The sequence below is a fragment of the Canis lupus genome, chromosome 6 (genome assembly GCF_048164855.1).
Source record: "Canis lupus baileyi chromosome 6, mCanLup2.hap1, whole genome shotgun sequence".
In the NCBI taxonomy this organism is placed as follows: Eukaryota; Metazoa; Chordata; class Mammalia; order Carnivora; family Canidae; genus Canis; species Canis lupus.
This window is the reverse complement of record NC_132843.1, coordinates 53351567-53366079: the sequence shown is the minus strand read 5'-3', so window position 1 is coordinate 53366079 and position 14513 is coordinate 53351567. Positions and strand designations below refer to the sequence as shown.

At 47.5% G+C, this 14513-nt stretch overlaps 1 protein-coding gene across 2 annotated transcripts in view; it reads right to left on the bottom strand.

The window, feature by feature from the left end:
- Nucleotides 1-12940, bottom strand: part of PRRX1 (paired related homeobox 1) — a 69916-nt gene extending 56976 nt beyond the window's left edge. The window contains exon 1 of one of the 2 annotated variants that reach the window (XM_072830559.1): nucleotides 11624-12940. In XM_072830559.1, coding sequence (XP_072686660.1) covers nucleotides 11624-11864 — 241 coding nt within the window. In that variant the 5' untranslated portion in view covers nucleotides 11865-12940. The remainder of the gene's footprint in view (nucleotides 1-11623) is intronic. The other variant, XM_072830558.1, reaches the window with a different exon arrangement.
- Between the last annotated feature and the right edge of the window lie 1573 nt (nucleotides 12941-14513).

The following is a 14513-nucleotide window of genomic DNA, read 5'->3' as shown; positions in this document are numbered from 1 at the left end:
AGAAACTTTTATTGGGCAAGTGTGGTTTTTTAATCCTTGAAAATTATGATTATTCTCTCTGTTCCCCCTTTCCCATGAGAGGAAGATTAGTTATTTAGATATATCTAATTCATAAGTCAAAAATTTTGTTCTACATGATTTTACATCATTTGATAATACTTTCCTTAAAGAAAATATTTACATTCATCAGGCAAATATTTTAACATCAGTTTGCCGGGGAATAATTTTTAAATACACTTCATAATAACAATTTATATTTTCTCTGCAATTATCACTTTATTTTATTTTTTTTTTCAATTATCACTTTAAATAGGGCTGTGGTACCATAGATTTTCACATATAGATAAATGCATTACTTTTTTTTTTTATAAGTGCTTTTCTTATCAAAATATACTACTGTGTCCCAGAATATGTCATTATCATACCTGATCATTGTTCTACAAGGTACAGAGCAGTACATGTCGCTTTCATCCTCCTTTTTTTACAAAAGCATTGTATGAGTTTTAAAGCGTTTTTTATAAAGAAAGAAAAAACACTTAAAAAACAAAAAGTCAAGGTTGAGAGATCTGTAATAACAGAAAACGTACAGTCCCTTAAGATATTTTCTCCCCAACAGTTTTGTGGAGCTCTTCCCTGCTCAACCATGTAAAAACTAATTTTTTGAGCAGTAGTAGTTCTCCAACTGTGGTCTTGGAATGTCCTTTAAGTATTATGCAGGCTTTTCCAATTTCAAAAAGAGACATGTGCTCATGTCTAGGGAAGGTTACCAGCTAGAACAAGCAGAAAAGAAAAAGAAACTGTTTACTCTGAAGGAGTAGGACCCACTGGAACCTGAGAACTCTGGGAAACGGCTGTGACGTCAAAGCTCCCACAATCCTTGGGGAGCTGTTATTTATTGTTTGTGTGTGTTTCATTTTTCTGATGAAAGCAAATGGGCTACATGTTCGCATATTTTCTTAATTTGGGGTGAAACGCAATCTTTGAAAATATGATTAAAAATTCCTCCATTGACTTAAAAATCAGTAACGAAGAATGTTAATATAAAAACTGTGTAAAAAATAAATAAAAAGGAAATATTTTAACAACAAATCATGAACTGTGTCTAGTTCAGGGTGGTGAAATATAGGTGACTTTACCTTCTCATTTAAACTTTTTAATGTAAAATAATATGTTTTTTAAAATAAGCATGTATTGTACTTTGGCATTATGCTATTATTTTTTTAAAAAAATTACTCGCAGCTAGAAATTGCAAAAACAGCAGAACCACACTATGCAAAAAGAAAAAAAAATCTATATAAGTTGTTTACTGCAGCTTTACTATATGCTGTGGAATATGCCTCTCCCCTGCTCACCTCCCCCTGCCAAATCTCTAATATTAAGAAAATATTTAAGGTAAATTAACAACCATAATACATTTAAAAAATAATTAAGCAATACTTGTAAAAAGTGCTGATTATTTCATTGTAAGCATCTATTGAAAGGGGTTTGCTTGGTCTAAAATGAAGCTGTCAAGAAAGGTGTCATAAGGAGGTGAGATAGGAGCAGAACCATGAAAGGTAGCATAAGTGGGTTTGCAAAAAGAGTTACAGAGCAAGGACATTTCCTATCAGAAGTCAGAAAAGAAGACTAGAGGACATGGGGAAATGTCCCAGCCTAACTAGCATGCTAGGGAGACGTAGAACAGTTCTGATTTGTGTGTGAATGGGCAGGTGGCTGGGACATGAATGGAAATATAGACTATAAAAGGTGGTTAAAAAAACAAACAAATAAAAAAAAAAAACAACCAAACAGGACAAATAATTTGGTCCTGATGTATAATAAAATAAGACAAAAACAGAGAGAGAGAGAGAGAGAGAGAGGCAAATCATGAAAGACTCTTAATGGAACAAACTGAGGATTGCTGGAGGGGAGGTGGGTGGGGGACGGGGTAACTGGGTGATGGGCATTAAGGAGGGCATTTGAAGTAATGAGCACTGGGAATTGCAACTGAGGAATCATTAAATTCTACCTCCAAAACTAATAATACTGTATATATTAACTGAATTTAAATTAAAAAAGTTTTTAAAAGAATAAAAAGCTATTGTGAGTTCTAATGGGAGAGAGCCATGATGTTTTTAAAAATATGTTTGTCAGGCAGCCCTGGTGGTGCAGTGGTTTAGCGCCGCCTGCAGCCCAGGGTGTGATCCTGGAGTACCCGGATCGAGTCCCACGTCGGGGTCCCTGCATGGAGCCTGCTTTTTCCTCTGCCTGTGTCTCTGCCTCTCTCTCTGTATCTCTCATGAATAAGTAAATTAAAAAAAATCTTAAAAAAATGTGTTTGTCAAAGAATGCATTAGCATGCTTTTTATTCATTCAGCAAAAATTTCTTTAGGATCTATCATTCATATCCCCCTGTGCACCACCTACAGATAGGAAGACAAGTGTGGATTCAGGGAGACTCAGTTAGTTAGGAGGCTGGTACAGCACTGCAGGTGAGATATCATAGATTTTTAAGGGAAGATGGATTCAGGTGATTGTAGAAGGTAAACTTGTTGAGATTTGAATGTGGACTGGACAGAGGAGGAAAGGAAGGAGTCCGGGTGAGTCTGAAATTTCTGAGTTTTGCATCCCCATGTTGTGATACAGAAAAACAGGAAAAGCTGTAAGAGGATCAGATTGGGGAAAGAGAGCTCATTAGTGCCCTGTTTCACTATTTCTGAGTTTGAAGCATTTAACTGTGACGTTCACATGGGAATGCTGAATAGGTCGCTGCATATATGGACCTGCAGTTCCAAGGGGGGGCCTTGAAGCTGTAACCTGGGAGTCTTCACTATGCAGATGGTTGCTGAAATGGTGAGCCTGGAGGACATCTCCTAGGCAAATAGTAAAAAGTAGGAAGGGAGTGGAGAGAGAGCCTAGTTGGATTAGAAAGGGGATCCACTAAAGATGGGGAGGTTGTTCTATCACTTAAGCATTCACTGAGCCCAGGCAACAGGCTAGCAGCTATCCGCAGCTAGCTAGCGGCTAGCTAGCAGGCTAACAGGTAGGTACTGGACTACCGTGATCCAGACAGGTGCTTAGGGAAGTCACCCCAGTGGAAAATGAAGTCACAATGTACACAATTATGGAGCATCACCTCCCAGGCTGGATTAATGACAATATGTCAATGCCCAGGTATAAAGAATTAGATCCAATGTCTACTTCCACTGGAACTTTCAACTTATAGGTATTTATGAGTTACCTGAAAGAGAAATAGAACAGTTACCAGTTCCCCCAAACCTCTACTCCCAAGGAGTGGGCTAAAATGAATTATCAGAGAGGAAAAAAATACATGAAAATGGTTGGTTATGCTATACACCATTGAGCTCAACAGCTTTCTCCTTTTCTAGATTCTAGAAAATAGCATTTAGGAGGCTTCCGTGGCATCTAAGTACCAGTTTTCTCTGTAGACACATATCTTGGACAGCCAGTTGAGGCAAAGAAGACAAGCAAGGCTGACAAGAGCAGGAGGCTGGACACTGATTCCCTGACCACCCACCAGGCCCAGGCCAATTCCTCCAAGCCCCTTGCACACTAGCATGGACGCATGTGGATACATACAATGGAAACTTGAGAAAATGGGGTTGTCTATATATAACTGAAGTGCTGGCTAGGCCTTTCACTTTGCCCCTGAGTCAAGCTGATTAAACTTAGCATATCCTGGCTCCAATTTTGATTGAGTTGGGCCCCTTGGCCTTTATGTTGTATATCTGAATCCTCTTTGAAAAGATTTGGCCTCCCCATATATATTTAGAGTACTGGGAGAGTGCCCATCTGTTTTTATGCTTATTTATAACTACACCACCTTCCAGCACTGTGAGGTCCTTTAAAATATAATGACATGACTGATGATGAGAAATTAAGTGAATGGGGTGAATGTTCTTACGCTCAGACAAACGTTTGTGGGAATGCAATTTCCCTTGCAGCGCTGGCCTGGCACTTCTGTTTCTCATGAACACCCCGAGCTCAGATTATCTTGGAAGGTGTGTATTAACCACCATTTCTACTGAGAAGACAGAGTATTCATTCTGCCAGTTTGTTGTTCCCACTGTTGCCTTGCCTTGTGGACCTCGAAATTCAGGGTGTGGGTAGGGAGAGAAGAAGAAAATCCTAAGATTTACAGAAGGGGGTTAAGAATCTGCCTCATATAAATCTTCCTCATGTAAATCACTTGAAACTCTTGCCCAAAAAGCAGGAGTCGAGTGGGAGCCAGGAGTTAGATCTGGGGACACACACAAGACTTGGGGCAGTTCTTGTCCTGCTTTGAGGGAAAGAGGGGGTTCCCCTAGCCCCGGGGCCTAACTCTGGGACGGCCAGTGCCTGCCCTCTCTGAAGACTGGGAGAGTGGGGGGTCTGTGGCAGCTTTGCAGCAGCTCCCTAACACGCCAGCGACCCAGGGTCATCTAGCTCCACTTGGGAGCCCTGGGAGAGCGCCCCTCTCCCCTCCTGCTCACCTTGGAATCCTGACCACCTTCATTTCAAAGGCAAGAGGGGCGGGACGCCTACCAGCTCTCTCCGTGTTTCTGCGAAAATGCATGTCTATAGCATGTATTTCTGCAGTCCCTGGCGTGTCTTCATGACATTGATAGGTCCTATCTTTTGCTACTTGTGTAGAAGGGTCTTCCAGCGTGTCGCTCTCCTGCTGAGTCCAAGGTTTTCGGAAGCCAGAGCAGGTCCCGCCCCGGCTTAGAAAGAACGCGCCCCCTTTCGGCAGGAGAAGGCAAGGCTCGAGGGTACATTGCACCCCGCGAAGAGCTGCGCCTCACGGGCCTGGGACCTGGGAGCACGCGAGCCGAGGTGCGCTGGGGCTGTTTGCACCTCTGCTCCAGCCGGGATGGAGGACGCTAAAATCTAAGATACTGTCGAGCTCTGTTTTAAAAGTTAACGTTGTATTTTTCACTCAACTTCTGTATTAACACTCCCTTGCTCCATCTCCTCCCTCCCTCCTCTATCCCCCCAAAGTGGTGAGATTCCACAAAGCCAGCTCCCCAGGCCGGGTGAGATCTCCATTTCTGCATAGAAGCTTCGGTAGTCTCTTCTCTCCCGTCCGCCCGCCCGTTAAGAAAACTTCCAATCGCTTGCAAAAAGGTCCAAGCAGACAAAATAGGAACCAGAGGACCTGTCCTTGTTCTTTCTAATAACTCGAATCTTGGGGATCCGAATTAATACACATTTTTCAAATTCATTCCTCACTTATAATGGCAAAAATAAGCCTCAAAGTGCTTGGGAATTAGAGCTCTGTCATTACTGGGGCAGCAAAGGGACTGGCACATCCATTACCCGAGGACTGAATTCTGGTCATGACTTTGTTCCTATATTTGAGAACTGCAGGAGCAGCAGAATCGTTAAGATTCTGATTGTCCTTAGACTCTTCTGAGACATCACTTGTGTGTGCGATTGATTTGTTCTGACGACTTTTCTTTATTTTCTTTCATAAAATTTTCTCCACCAACCGCTGTTTGTGCCTTTCGTCCTCATCCAGCCCTTAAATTGACTACTACCCCTGTATTCAGCTTCACAGATATTTTTTCAAGCAAAGTGGTTCCAGGACAAGTAAAATGTGATTTTTTTCAGTCGAAACCTAAAATCCATAGTTCATAATTTTCTGTACAACTACTTCCTTAAGGCTGCCTCACTAAATTAGACAAAATACCACACCAAGAATCTACTAATATTCGGACCAAGGTGAAGACATCTTACTCAAAAACTTCTCCAGGTAGAAAACAAACGCTCTGACCCCAAACACCAATGACTGTCTCTCCTCAGAATTCTTGACAATGTATCTCCGCATTTATTGATTTAATTAAAAAAAAAAAAAACAGCACTTAGAGAAAAAGAGGTGGTGGCAGTTTGTCAATATTGTTATTACTGTTTGAAATTAGTTTTAACTGAGTGTTGTTAGCCTGTTCATCAAACTATTTGAATTTATAAGAATCAAAATTCTTGTGGATGAATATTAATACTGTTGACACACAAATCCTCTTTGTATTGTTGCAAAGGGAGTTAAAGGACACCAACCTATGGGGGTGGGGTGGTACTGGGCCCTGCATCAAATTAAAACAGAAGTCCAAGCAGAGCACCTAATCAGATTACAATGGGGTGGACTTACAGGTAGTTCTGTAAACGTTTGGACACGAAGTGGACACAGGAAGTTAGCCTCTTATCCAAGTATTTCCTGTAAATGTCTAATCTGTAGCTCAGAGAAATACTCAAAGCATCCTCTTGATTGACCTTACAAATTGACTTAAATAGAGGTTGCTGAGCCCCCAAGTTTACTCTCTCTTCGGGGTGAAGTTCTTCCCCACAAAACTCTTCCACCTTCTGCAAAAAGAAAGAAAGAAAGAAAGGAAGGAAGGAAGGAAGGAAGGAAGGAAGGAAGGAAGGAAGGAAAGAAAGAAAGAAAGAAAGAAAGAAAGAAAGAAAGAAAGAAAGAAAGAAAGAAAGAAAGAAAAAGAAAGAAAAGCAAAATGCAAGCCTTATCTCCTTCTCTATAAATACTACTTCCCCTCTCCCCATTAAAAAAAAAAAAAGAAAAGAAAAAGAAAACTTCCTTTGGCTTCTACTAACTCCATCTCTCAAAGAATAAAAAGCAAATACCTATTCTCAGAACTATTGAAAGCTGGCACCACCAGGAACAGGAGGCACGCAGGAATCGCCCGCACACACAGGCGCGCACAGACTTGCAACATCCCTGTACTGGAGTCCTCTGGGCGCCCCTATGGAGGAGCAGAGTTCTCCTTGAGCGAGTGGCCTGCGTGGGTGCTGAAGGAGGGAGCAGGCAAACAGGGTATTATAGGAGAGGAATTGTAAAAGCAACACATCTTCCAAAAAAAATCAAATGGACCTCTAATTGAAAATCCACAGATACCATTTAAAAGTGAAAAAGGGTCTGGGAGGTGGCTGCTGGATGGAAGCGGGGTTCAAAACTCCGATCAGAGTGGATCAGAGCCAGTGGGGTAGGAAGGTATCCTTGGTTCTGAAGTCGCTGGGGTTTTTTCGCAGGGGAGGGGTGTGGGTGACATCTTGTTGGTTTGGAGATGACTTACGCACTCCTGCTGTAAAATCTAAAATGACGCCCCTGGGAAGATGAAGGAAGTGCAGCGTCCCGGGTGATCCACGGCTGTCCGCTTGGCGCTCCTACGTTCTGACCTAAGCAAGTGGGGGGACCGCCAAAGTCACTGTGCCAAAATGCACGGCTGCATGACACCTAAGGTGCCGCAGAGGTACCAGAATCTTGGAAAGAGCTCCATCAGAGAAATGAACGGTGGAGGCAGGGGCTCACCGTTTAACGGAGTTGGGGGATCTGGAGCCCCAGCGAGGATTGGATGCCTGGGGCCTCGGACTATACAGGCCCAGATCCCTGACCTTCACACTCCAAGCTGCCCTCCTCTCTCAGGCGGTGGGGGGAGTTACCAGACTGTCAGTTTTTCCAAAATATTAAGAGGAGGCCATCCAGTGCCCTGCTCCTGCTTGTAGGATAAACAAGATTTACCACCTCTTCTCTGAACTTGACTTGCGACCGTGGGGACTCAGTGACCTACCTTGATCCTGGATTTCACTGCCTTCCATAAAGAGAAAAAATTTCCAGGCTACCCTTAAAATGATATATTTCATTGACTCCCCTTTGAATCAAGATAATTGAGGCCCAAATTCAGAGTACCGGCTCCAGGGCCCCCAGGGTGGTGCCGGCAAAAGTTTCTGGAGCCCTAGATGTTACAAATGCTGAAACTCCAGGGAACTTTATATTCTGAGGCATGTTCCAACTAGGAGCACCCTAGAGAATGCTCCCGCTCCCCCTGGGCTTACCACTGGTTGGGGGGGCGGGGGGGTTGGGGGAGGTGGGGGATTTGGTGGAGTTGGGCTGGGGGAGTGTGGCAGGAGGATTGGGCAGGCGTTTCTATCCCGCCGCGTTTACACCTCTCCCTTTGTGACAAATCGATTTCCCGCGCCGCTGTTCTGCATTTGCATCCCGCCGAGGCCCGGGGCCCAGCTGCGCCAAGCGCACACTTACCACCGGCTTCGGAGTGTGTGCGTGTGTGCACGCGTGTCTAATTGACTTTCCGTCTACCTTTTTATGACTACATGTGTTTCCAACAAAAGGTCTTATTAGGACAATCTGGTTTCACTAATTTAGAGGTTGGGAACGTGGAAGGCAGGCGCTTTTTTTTTTTTTTTAAGAGTTTGCAGAAGTTCGGATTAAGAAATGACAGCGGGATGCACCGTCCTCCTAAGAGTAGGTCTGCCTATTTTTATGACCTGTTCCTCTTTCCTCTCCCTGGCTTCCCCTGTTCTACCCCCCTTTGCACTCCACACTCCTCCATTAGCCACCGGATTCCTAACTGTTAAAGAACCGTTTCTTTAAACACTTAAGACATCTGAACCCACAAGTCTGAGACATTTACTGGGCTGGGAAAATCAGAAAAAGGGAAAAGAAATCATTCTACAGAGAGGAAAGTGCAATGAACATCAACCAAGGGGGAATAGTATTGTGGCGAGGAGTGAGGGAGATAAGAGAGAAGCTCTCACTTTGGACTCAACTTAGTTCCTCCATGCTAAGGTCAGCCCAGATGGTAAGTGAAAATTTGCAATATTAGTGTAAACGGAACCTGTTTTACTAATTTCAGCTGAAAAGAAAATTTAGGAAGGACATGTTTCTATAGAGCTGGAAGAGTAAACCCTGTCTTTTACGTTTCCATGCCTCTGAAGGAGATTATGCTTTCCCACTCTGGGGTAGACTCCCCGAAGGCTGCGAGGGGCATTTTATTCTCAGTGTGGTTTTCTGTCTTTTAGGCTCAGAGCCTTGCTTTGACTCCTCTCTTCCCTGATTCAGTCTGAGCCTCACTATCCACTGCACACTGGAAGCCCAGCAGGGCCCACCGGTCCTGACTCAATGAGTTCACAACAGCGTCCTCGGCAACTCCTGATGGGGGACCCGAGGACTAAGGACACGAGTCCTCCTAGACAGTATCGCCCCACTTACCAGACCTTCCTATTCTTATCTCAGAGATGAGTGAGGGGGTTGAGGAAACTTTGCTTCTAAAAGCAACAACTATTTGTTAGAAGAATAGGCCCCAGCCATCTCAAGAAAGCAAGGCCTTATCCTGTTTCTCTGCTACTTTCAGAAACCCCAGTGTCAGTCACTTTGTCCCCATCACCTGGGTCTGCATTTCTGCTACCTCCCTCTGACCTGTCTGTGGACCATCCTTCCTTAAGCATCCATTTCCTGGCTGGCATCCTAACCTCAATTTCCTTCCGGGGCCCACTCCCCATTAGGCCTCCTTGCTCCTGGAAACTCGGAGGTGTGTGTCCTCAAGAATATAGTGGCAGGTTCCTGGAGGTTTCACCCCCTTCCCTCAGGATGCACAGTTCCCAACATCGCTGCTGCCCTTTTTATGTCCTCGGCAGACCCCAGGCGGGGTGCGCAGCGCGATCTTGGCTACGCCAGGCCTGGGTCTCACAGGAGCCAACCTGGACAGCTTCCCCACCACCGCAGACCACCTCCGCCTCAGCTTCGAGGGGCTTCCCAGCTGGCCTCCAAGCCCAGTCTCCTTGTTCACACTAGAAACCCACCAAGAACCCGAGCTCCCTTCTCAGAGGCATCTCCTCAGAGCCAAAGGGCAGGAACGGTGGGCATCCCTCCAGCCCTGGACTATCCCGCGCCCGGCGCGGCCAGCACAGCCCCGGGCTTGCTGAGGCCACTGGCCCTGGGCCTGCTTTTCATCTCCCTCTGCTTGTTTTAGGGGTAAAGCACCAGTGGCTGGTCTCTCTTGCCCCACCCTCATCTTTTACGTGATCCTGTTTTCTGTTGTGAGTTCATCCTCCCGCTCCAAATAGTGATAAATGTTGGGGTGAATAATTAACCGTGGCGAAAGAAGACCAGCAGAAGGTGCAGAATCAGTGAAGCTGGGTGATAGGCACTTGGAGATTCGGGATACTATACTCCCTATGCTTTGCATATTTACATTGTCCCTAGTTGAACGTTGAAAAATAATCGTTATTTCACCGTGCAGTTTCTCGAAGTTCATAGTATCTACACAAGCAATTAACTCACACTGGGGACAGTACAGCAAGAGCAACCCTCCTCTCTCCCTCCCTCTCCAGGCACCGATATCTTCAACAAGGAAGCCTCTGCATACTTGCCCACCCGTTACCCAGGACTTGGGGACATCGGGTCTTCATTCCTCAGAGCTGGCCACCTCTCTCTAGAGACAGACCAGGCCAGATTATGTTCAGTCTAAATTCCCTATAGCCTTCCGCCTCTGAGAATACTAGAGGGGATCGAGCCCAGTTCGATTTTATCTAAAAAACACTGAGGAGATTCTAGGCTTGGACTAAGGAAGCTGGGCAAGGGGCAGGCAGCCTGCCAAAGAGAGGGGGGCTGTCCTTGCCCCCTGCTTCACTGTGGCATGCGGGACTCCTACCACTTTGCCAGGCCTTGCTTCCAGCTGTTTTGGGTCCTGTTTGCTTTGTCTATCTATTTCCTGAGAGTCTGATACTGGCATGGTTTATTTATTTATTTCAATGATGGCATGGCAGTGGGTCTCTTGTTTTCACAGATTCCAAATTCGGAGACAAAATAAGTCAACAAATAATGAAATGTGAAAGAATTTGCCTCGTTTAAAAAACTTCCAGCCAAGTTCAGGCTCTTGAAATCTCTGGGAGGAAATATCACGCCCCAGTGTCACCTGTGGTGATTCAGGTGACAGGTCTGTTCCAGACTCCAGAACGGACAGATACACTTGGAGTCACATTTTAAGGCACGGTTAATAACACCAGGCCAGATTTCCATGGGGGCGCGATTGGCCGCCGGGAAGGACGGCAAAGGGAGACTGCGTGGACTTTTCTGGAGGTGTTAGGGCCAATCGGGAGAGCTCCTTGAATGGGACACCAGGCTCGGCTGGCTCTGGGGCCCGCGCTGCTCCTGCGCATCTCTCCTGTGCGGGATCGAGCGGGGCGGGAGCTCGGGTTTCACCCCAAAGGACACTCCCTTTGCTTCGCCCCCGAGTCTCCCCGAAGCACAGGCCTTTGATTCTGCCGGGGGGGTCTCAAAGCCTTGCGCAGGTGAAGGGCGGCAAGAGCAGAGAACAGAGCGCAGCGCGGCCCTGGGAACCCACGCGGGGTACAGAGCCCAAGCCGCGCGGGTCTCGAGGCTGCGCGCTGCGCCCTCCGCCGCTCCGCCCCGCCTACCCCCGAACCCACGCTCGAGGCCCGGGAGAAGCCCTCCCGGCCCACCTCGGCATCTAATCCGCCGCCTTCCCCAACAGGGCAGGCTCCCCGGCTTGCACCCCTCCGGGACCCCGTCCCAGCCAGCCCGCTTGCCCCGCGTGCTGGAGGACCTAGCAGCCGTGCTCGCTCGGGACCGAAGGGCAGCCCGGTCGGCTTCAGCGAGGTTCCGCGACCTCCGGGCCTCCGGGCCTCCCTGCAGCGCCCGCCCCGGCTGCCCCCTCGGCAGATCCCCCCTTGCATCATCCAGCCTCCCTGCCTGTGACTGGCCCTTCCTCGGGCTACCGCCACCACCTCTCCTCGCCCCCGACTTTCTCCCCCTGGACTGGGTGGGACCCCGGTCCCGGACACACACTCCCGCGGGGATGAGTCCCTCACTCACTGTCTTGCTGGGGGGTGTCGCTGCCGCTGGTGAGTCCCGGCGACTCCAGGAGGCTTCGGCCGGCCTCGCCCACGCTCTCGTCCGCCTGCGCCGCCACCATGTCCCCGGCTTCCTCCAGGTCTAGCAGGTGACTGACGGAGAAGTTCTTTTTCGCCTGCAGGGTGTCGAGGTTGCCGGGGCTGTCCAAGCGGCCGCCCAGCGCCGGTTGCCGCTCCAGAACGTGCCCGTAGCTGGAGGTCATGGTCTCCCCCTCCGATCCCACCCACCCCCCTCTTCCCGCTCGAATCAACACCAAACGCTGTGGGCGCGAGGGGGGAGAGGAGCCGAGTGGGGAAGAGAGAGGGGGGAGTGGAGAGAGAGAGGGAGAGAGAGAGAGAGAGGGAGAGAGAGAGAGAGAGAGAGAGAAGGAGGGGAAGGACAAAAAATTGGAAAGGGGGGGGACCCCCTTCTGCAGAGCAGAGCGTTCTACACCAACAGCCTTCGACAGCCTCGGCTGCTTTCCTGAGGCCAAGTCCGGCGCGATCCAAGGAGATAATCCACACCAAAAAATAAAATTAAAAAGTCACCCTATGTTCAAGTCAGGAGAAAAAAATTCCTTCCAGCTATCCAAAAGCGTCCACACGCACACACTAAAAATAATAATAAGGGGGAGAAAGGAAAGGGGAGGCCAGCAGGGCGGGGGAGTTAGACACACAGAAGAAGAGAGAAGAAGGGGTGGGAGAGAAGAATCAAAGTGTTTTTTTTTTTTTTCAAGGTTAAAAAAGTTATTCCCAGGCAAGAGTTCAAGCACCAACAGAAGAAGGCTTGTTCCAGCTTTAAAACATCTTCAAGAAAACGTGTTCCCCCTCTCTGCACTCCTGTGGATTCTCAGGAGTGACTAAAGTTTCAGGAGGAGAGGGTGATGTCTTGCAGATGTATTGGAGAGCAGGATTCTCACTTTACTTTTCGTAAGAAGAAGAAGAAGAAGAAGAAAAAAAAAAGGGCTTCAAGAGTCCGAAAGAGGGTGGTGGTGGGTTTCCCCCCTTTCCCTTCTCTCTCTCCCCCTCTTCTTGCTGAGCTCCTTTTTCCTTCTCAGTTGGATCAAGAAGCTCTCTGGCACTTCAAAAGGCACAAACTGGCATGCAGAGGAGGCTTTGTAGGGAATACAAGAAAATTGGAGACCCCTGGGAGGGCAGATCTCGACTTAATAGGAGCCTGTAATTACGTGGCAAAGCCTTTGTGCGGTGCCTGACGTTTTACAGACCCCCTTTCTCCATCACAATCTCCTTCTTCCTCCTTTCCCTCGGACCAAAAAACAGTCTGATTAAGAAAACCCCCTTTGCCAACATCTGAGCCAAAGAGAAAGAGAGAGGGAGGGAGCGAGTGAGGGAGGAGGGAGCAAAAAGGGAGGGAAGAGAAAGGGAGAGAGCCCCTTTGGATTTTTTAAGTAAAGGTCTAATTATCATTCCCCTGCAATAGTATCACGGGGAGAAAAGACAAACTGAAACCCACAGTCACTTCAAACGGGCGATTATTTTGCTTGGGCATTAACTCCTCCAGATTTGTTTAAGATCCTGTTGGAAAATCTCATTTGCATGTTTTGGTAACAGCTGTGGGGAAACTTGTTGGAAAAAATCCACAACTATCTCAATCAAATTTTCTTCTCTTTCGGCTTTTTTTTTTTTTTTTTTTTTTTTCTCCCAAGCGTTTCCTGCAATTCTAACAGTTTTGGGGGGTGGGGGTGGGGGAGTGTCTGAGAGAGAACGAAGGAGAGAGCAAGCAAATTAAGGCTACATTTGGCTCCGTAGAGACAGCCTATTAAATAATGTAATAAAATAACAGGAGCGATAATAATGAGAGGCTCTCCCACGCTTCTTCCGCGAACCAAAGGCAGGTTAGGGGAGATCTAGAAGGCGCAGAATCGATTCGAGTCTCTCGCGCCGCTAGGAATCCCGGGGCCAGGGCAGTGGGAAATTTACATATTTATTTAGCTGGAGGAAAGGACTCTAGGAGTGTAGCATAATTGCTCCCTCCTCCCCCCCACCCTGGCCAATTTCGTAACCTCTTTGGAGCGGCCAAGGTCGCTTCCCCAGGCGACAACGCTAAGCCAGAGGGTCGCGTTGCCCAGATGCGCAGGAGGCAGGGGCATTCCTGGGGCGAGTGGCCGGGCTAGGGTCCTGCGCAGTTCAGGGTCCTACCCGGGTGCCTGGGCGGGAGGGGGAGGGCGCGTAGGAGGAAAGACAGGAAGGAATAGAGGAACCCCTAAGTCTACGGATAATGCTCTGCCATCCGTCTGCTGAGCCCTAACTTGACAAGGAACAGAGAGGTGCTGAGGGATTTTTTCATGACCTGTTGGAATTTGGTAACAGCTTTAATAGTCTCATTAGAAATGAGTTACTATATGACGAGTAAGTAAAATATTAAGTGCTTATTTGTGGCATTTTATGGTCTCCAAACATAAATACACACACATATACATACTTTCCCACTGGCTTGATTACTAGACCTTTTTTTTCCCTTTTTATTTATTTATTTATTTATTTTTTTCCCGTCCTGTAGCCGAGAGGCTCGACTGGAGAGAAAGAAGGGTCCGAATGTGTGTAAATGGTTTCTGGGCTCCAAACGGCCATAGTTAGCCCAGAACTCCCAGCCCTGATCTGGGAAAAGAACATTTGATGCCATCAAAGGGCTGCAGATTGAAACCAGATGTGCTCGCCTCGGTTCTTTCCATGCATTTAATTAAGGAGCCGGGATGGAGGAGACTTTTTCATCATTAGTCCACCCACTCCCCCCTTCCTATTTCCATCCCCTCGCCCTCCACCCCCCACCCCCCGCAGCCCCCCTCCCGTCCTCTCGCACCCCTGACCGGGAGCCCAAAGCCCCGCCAGCGCCGCGCGGTGCGCCGCGCCCG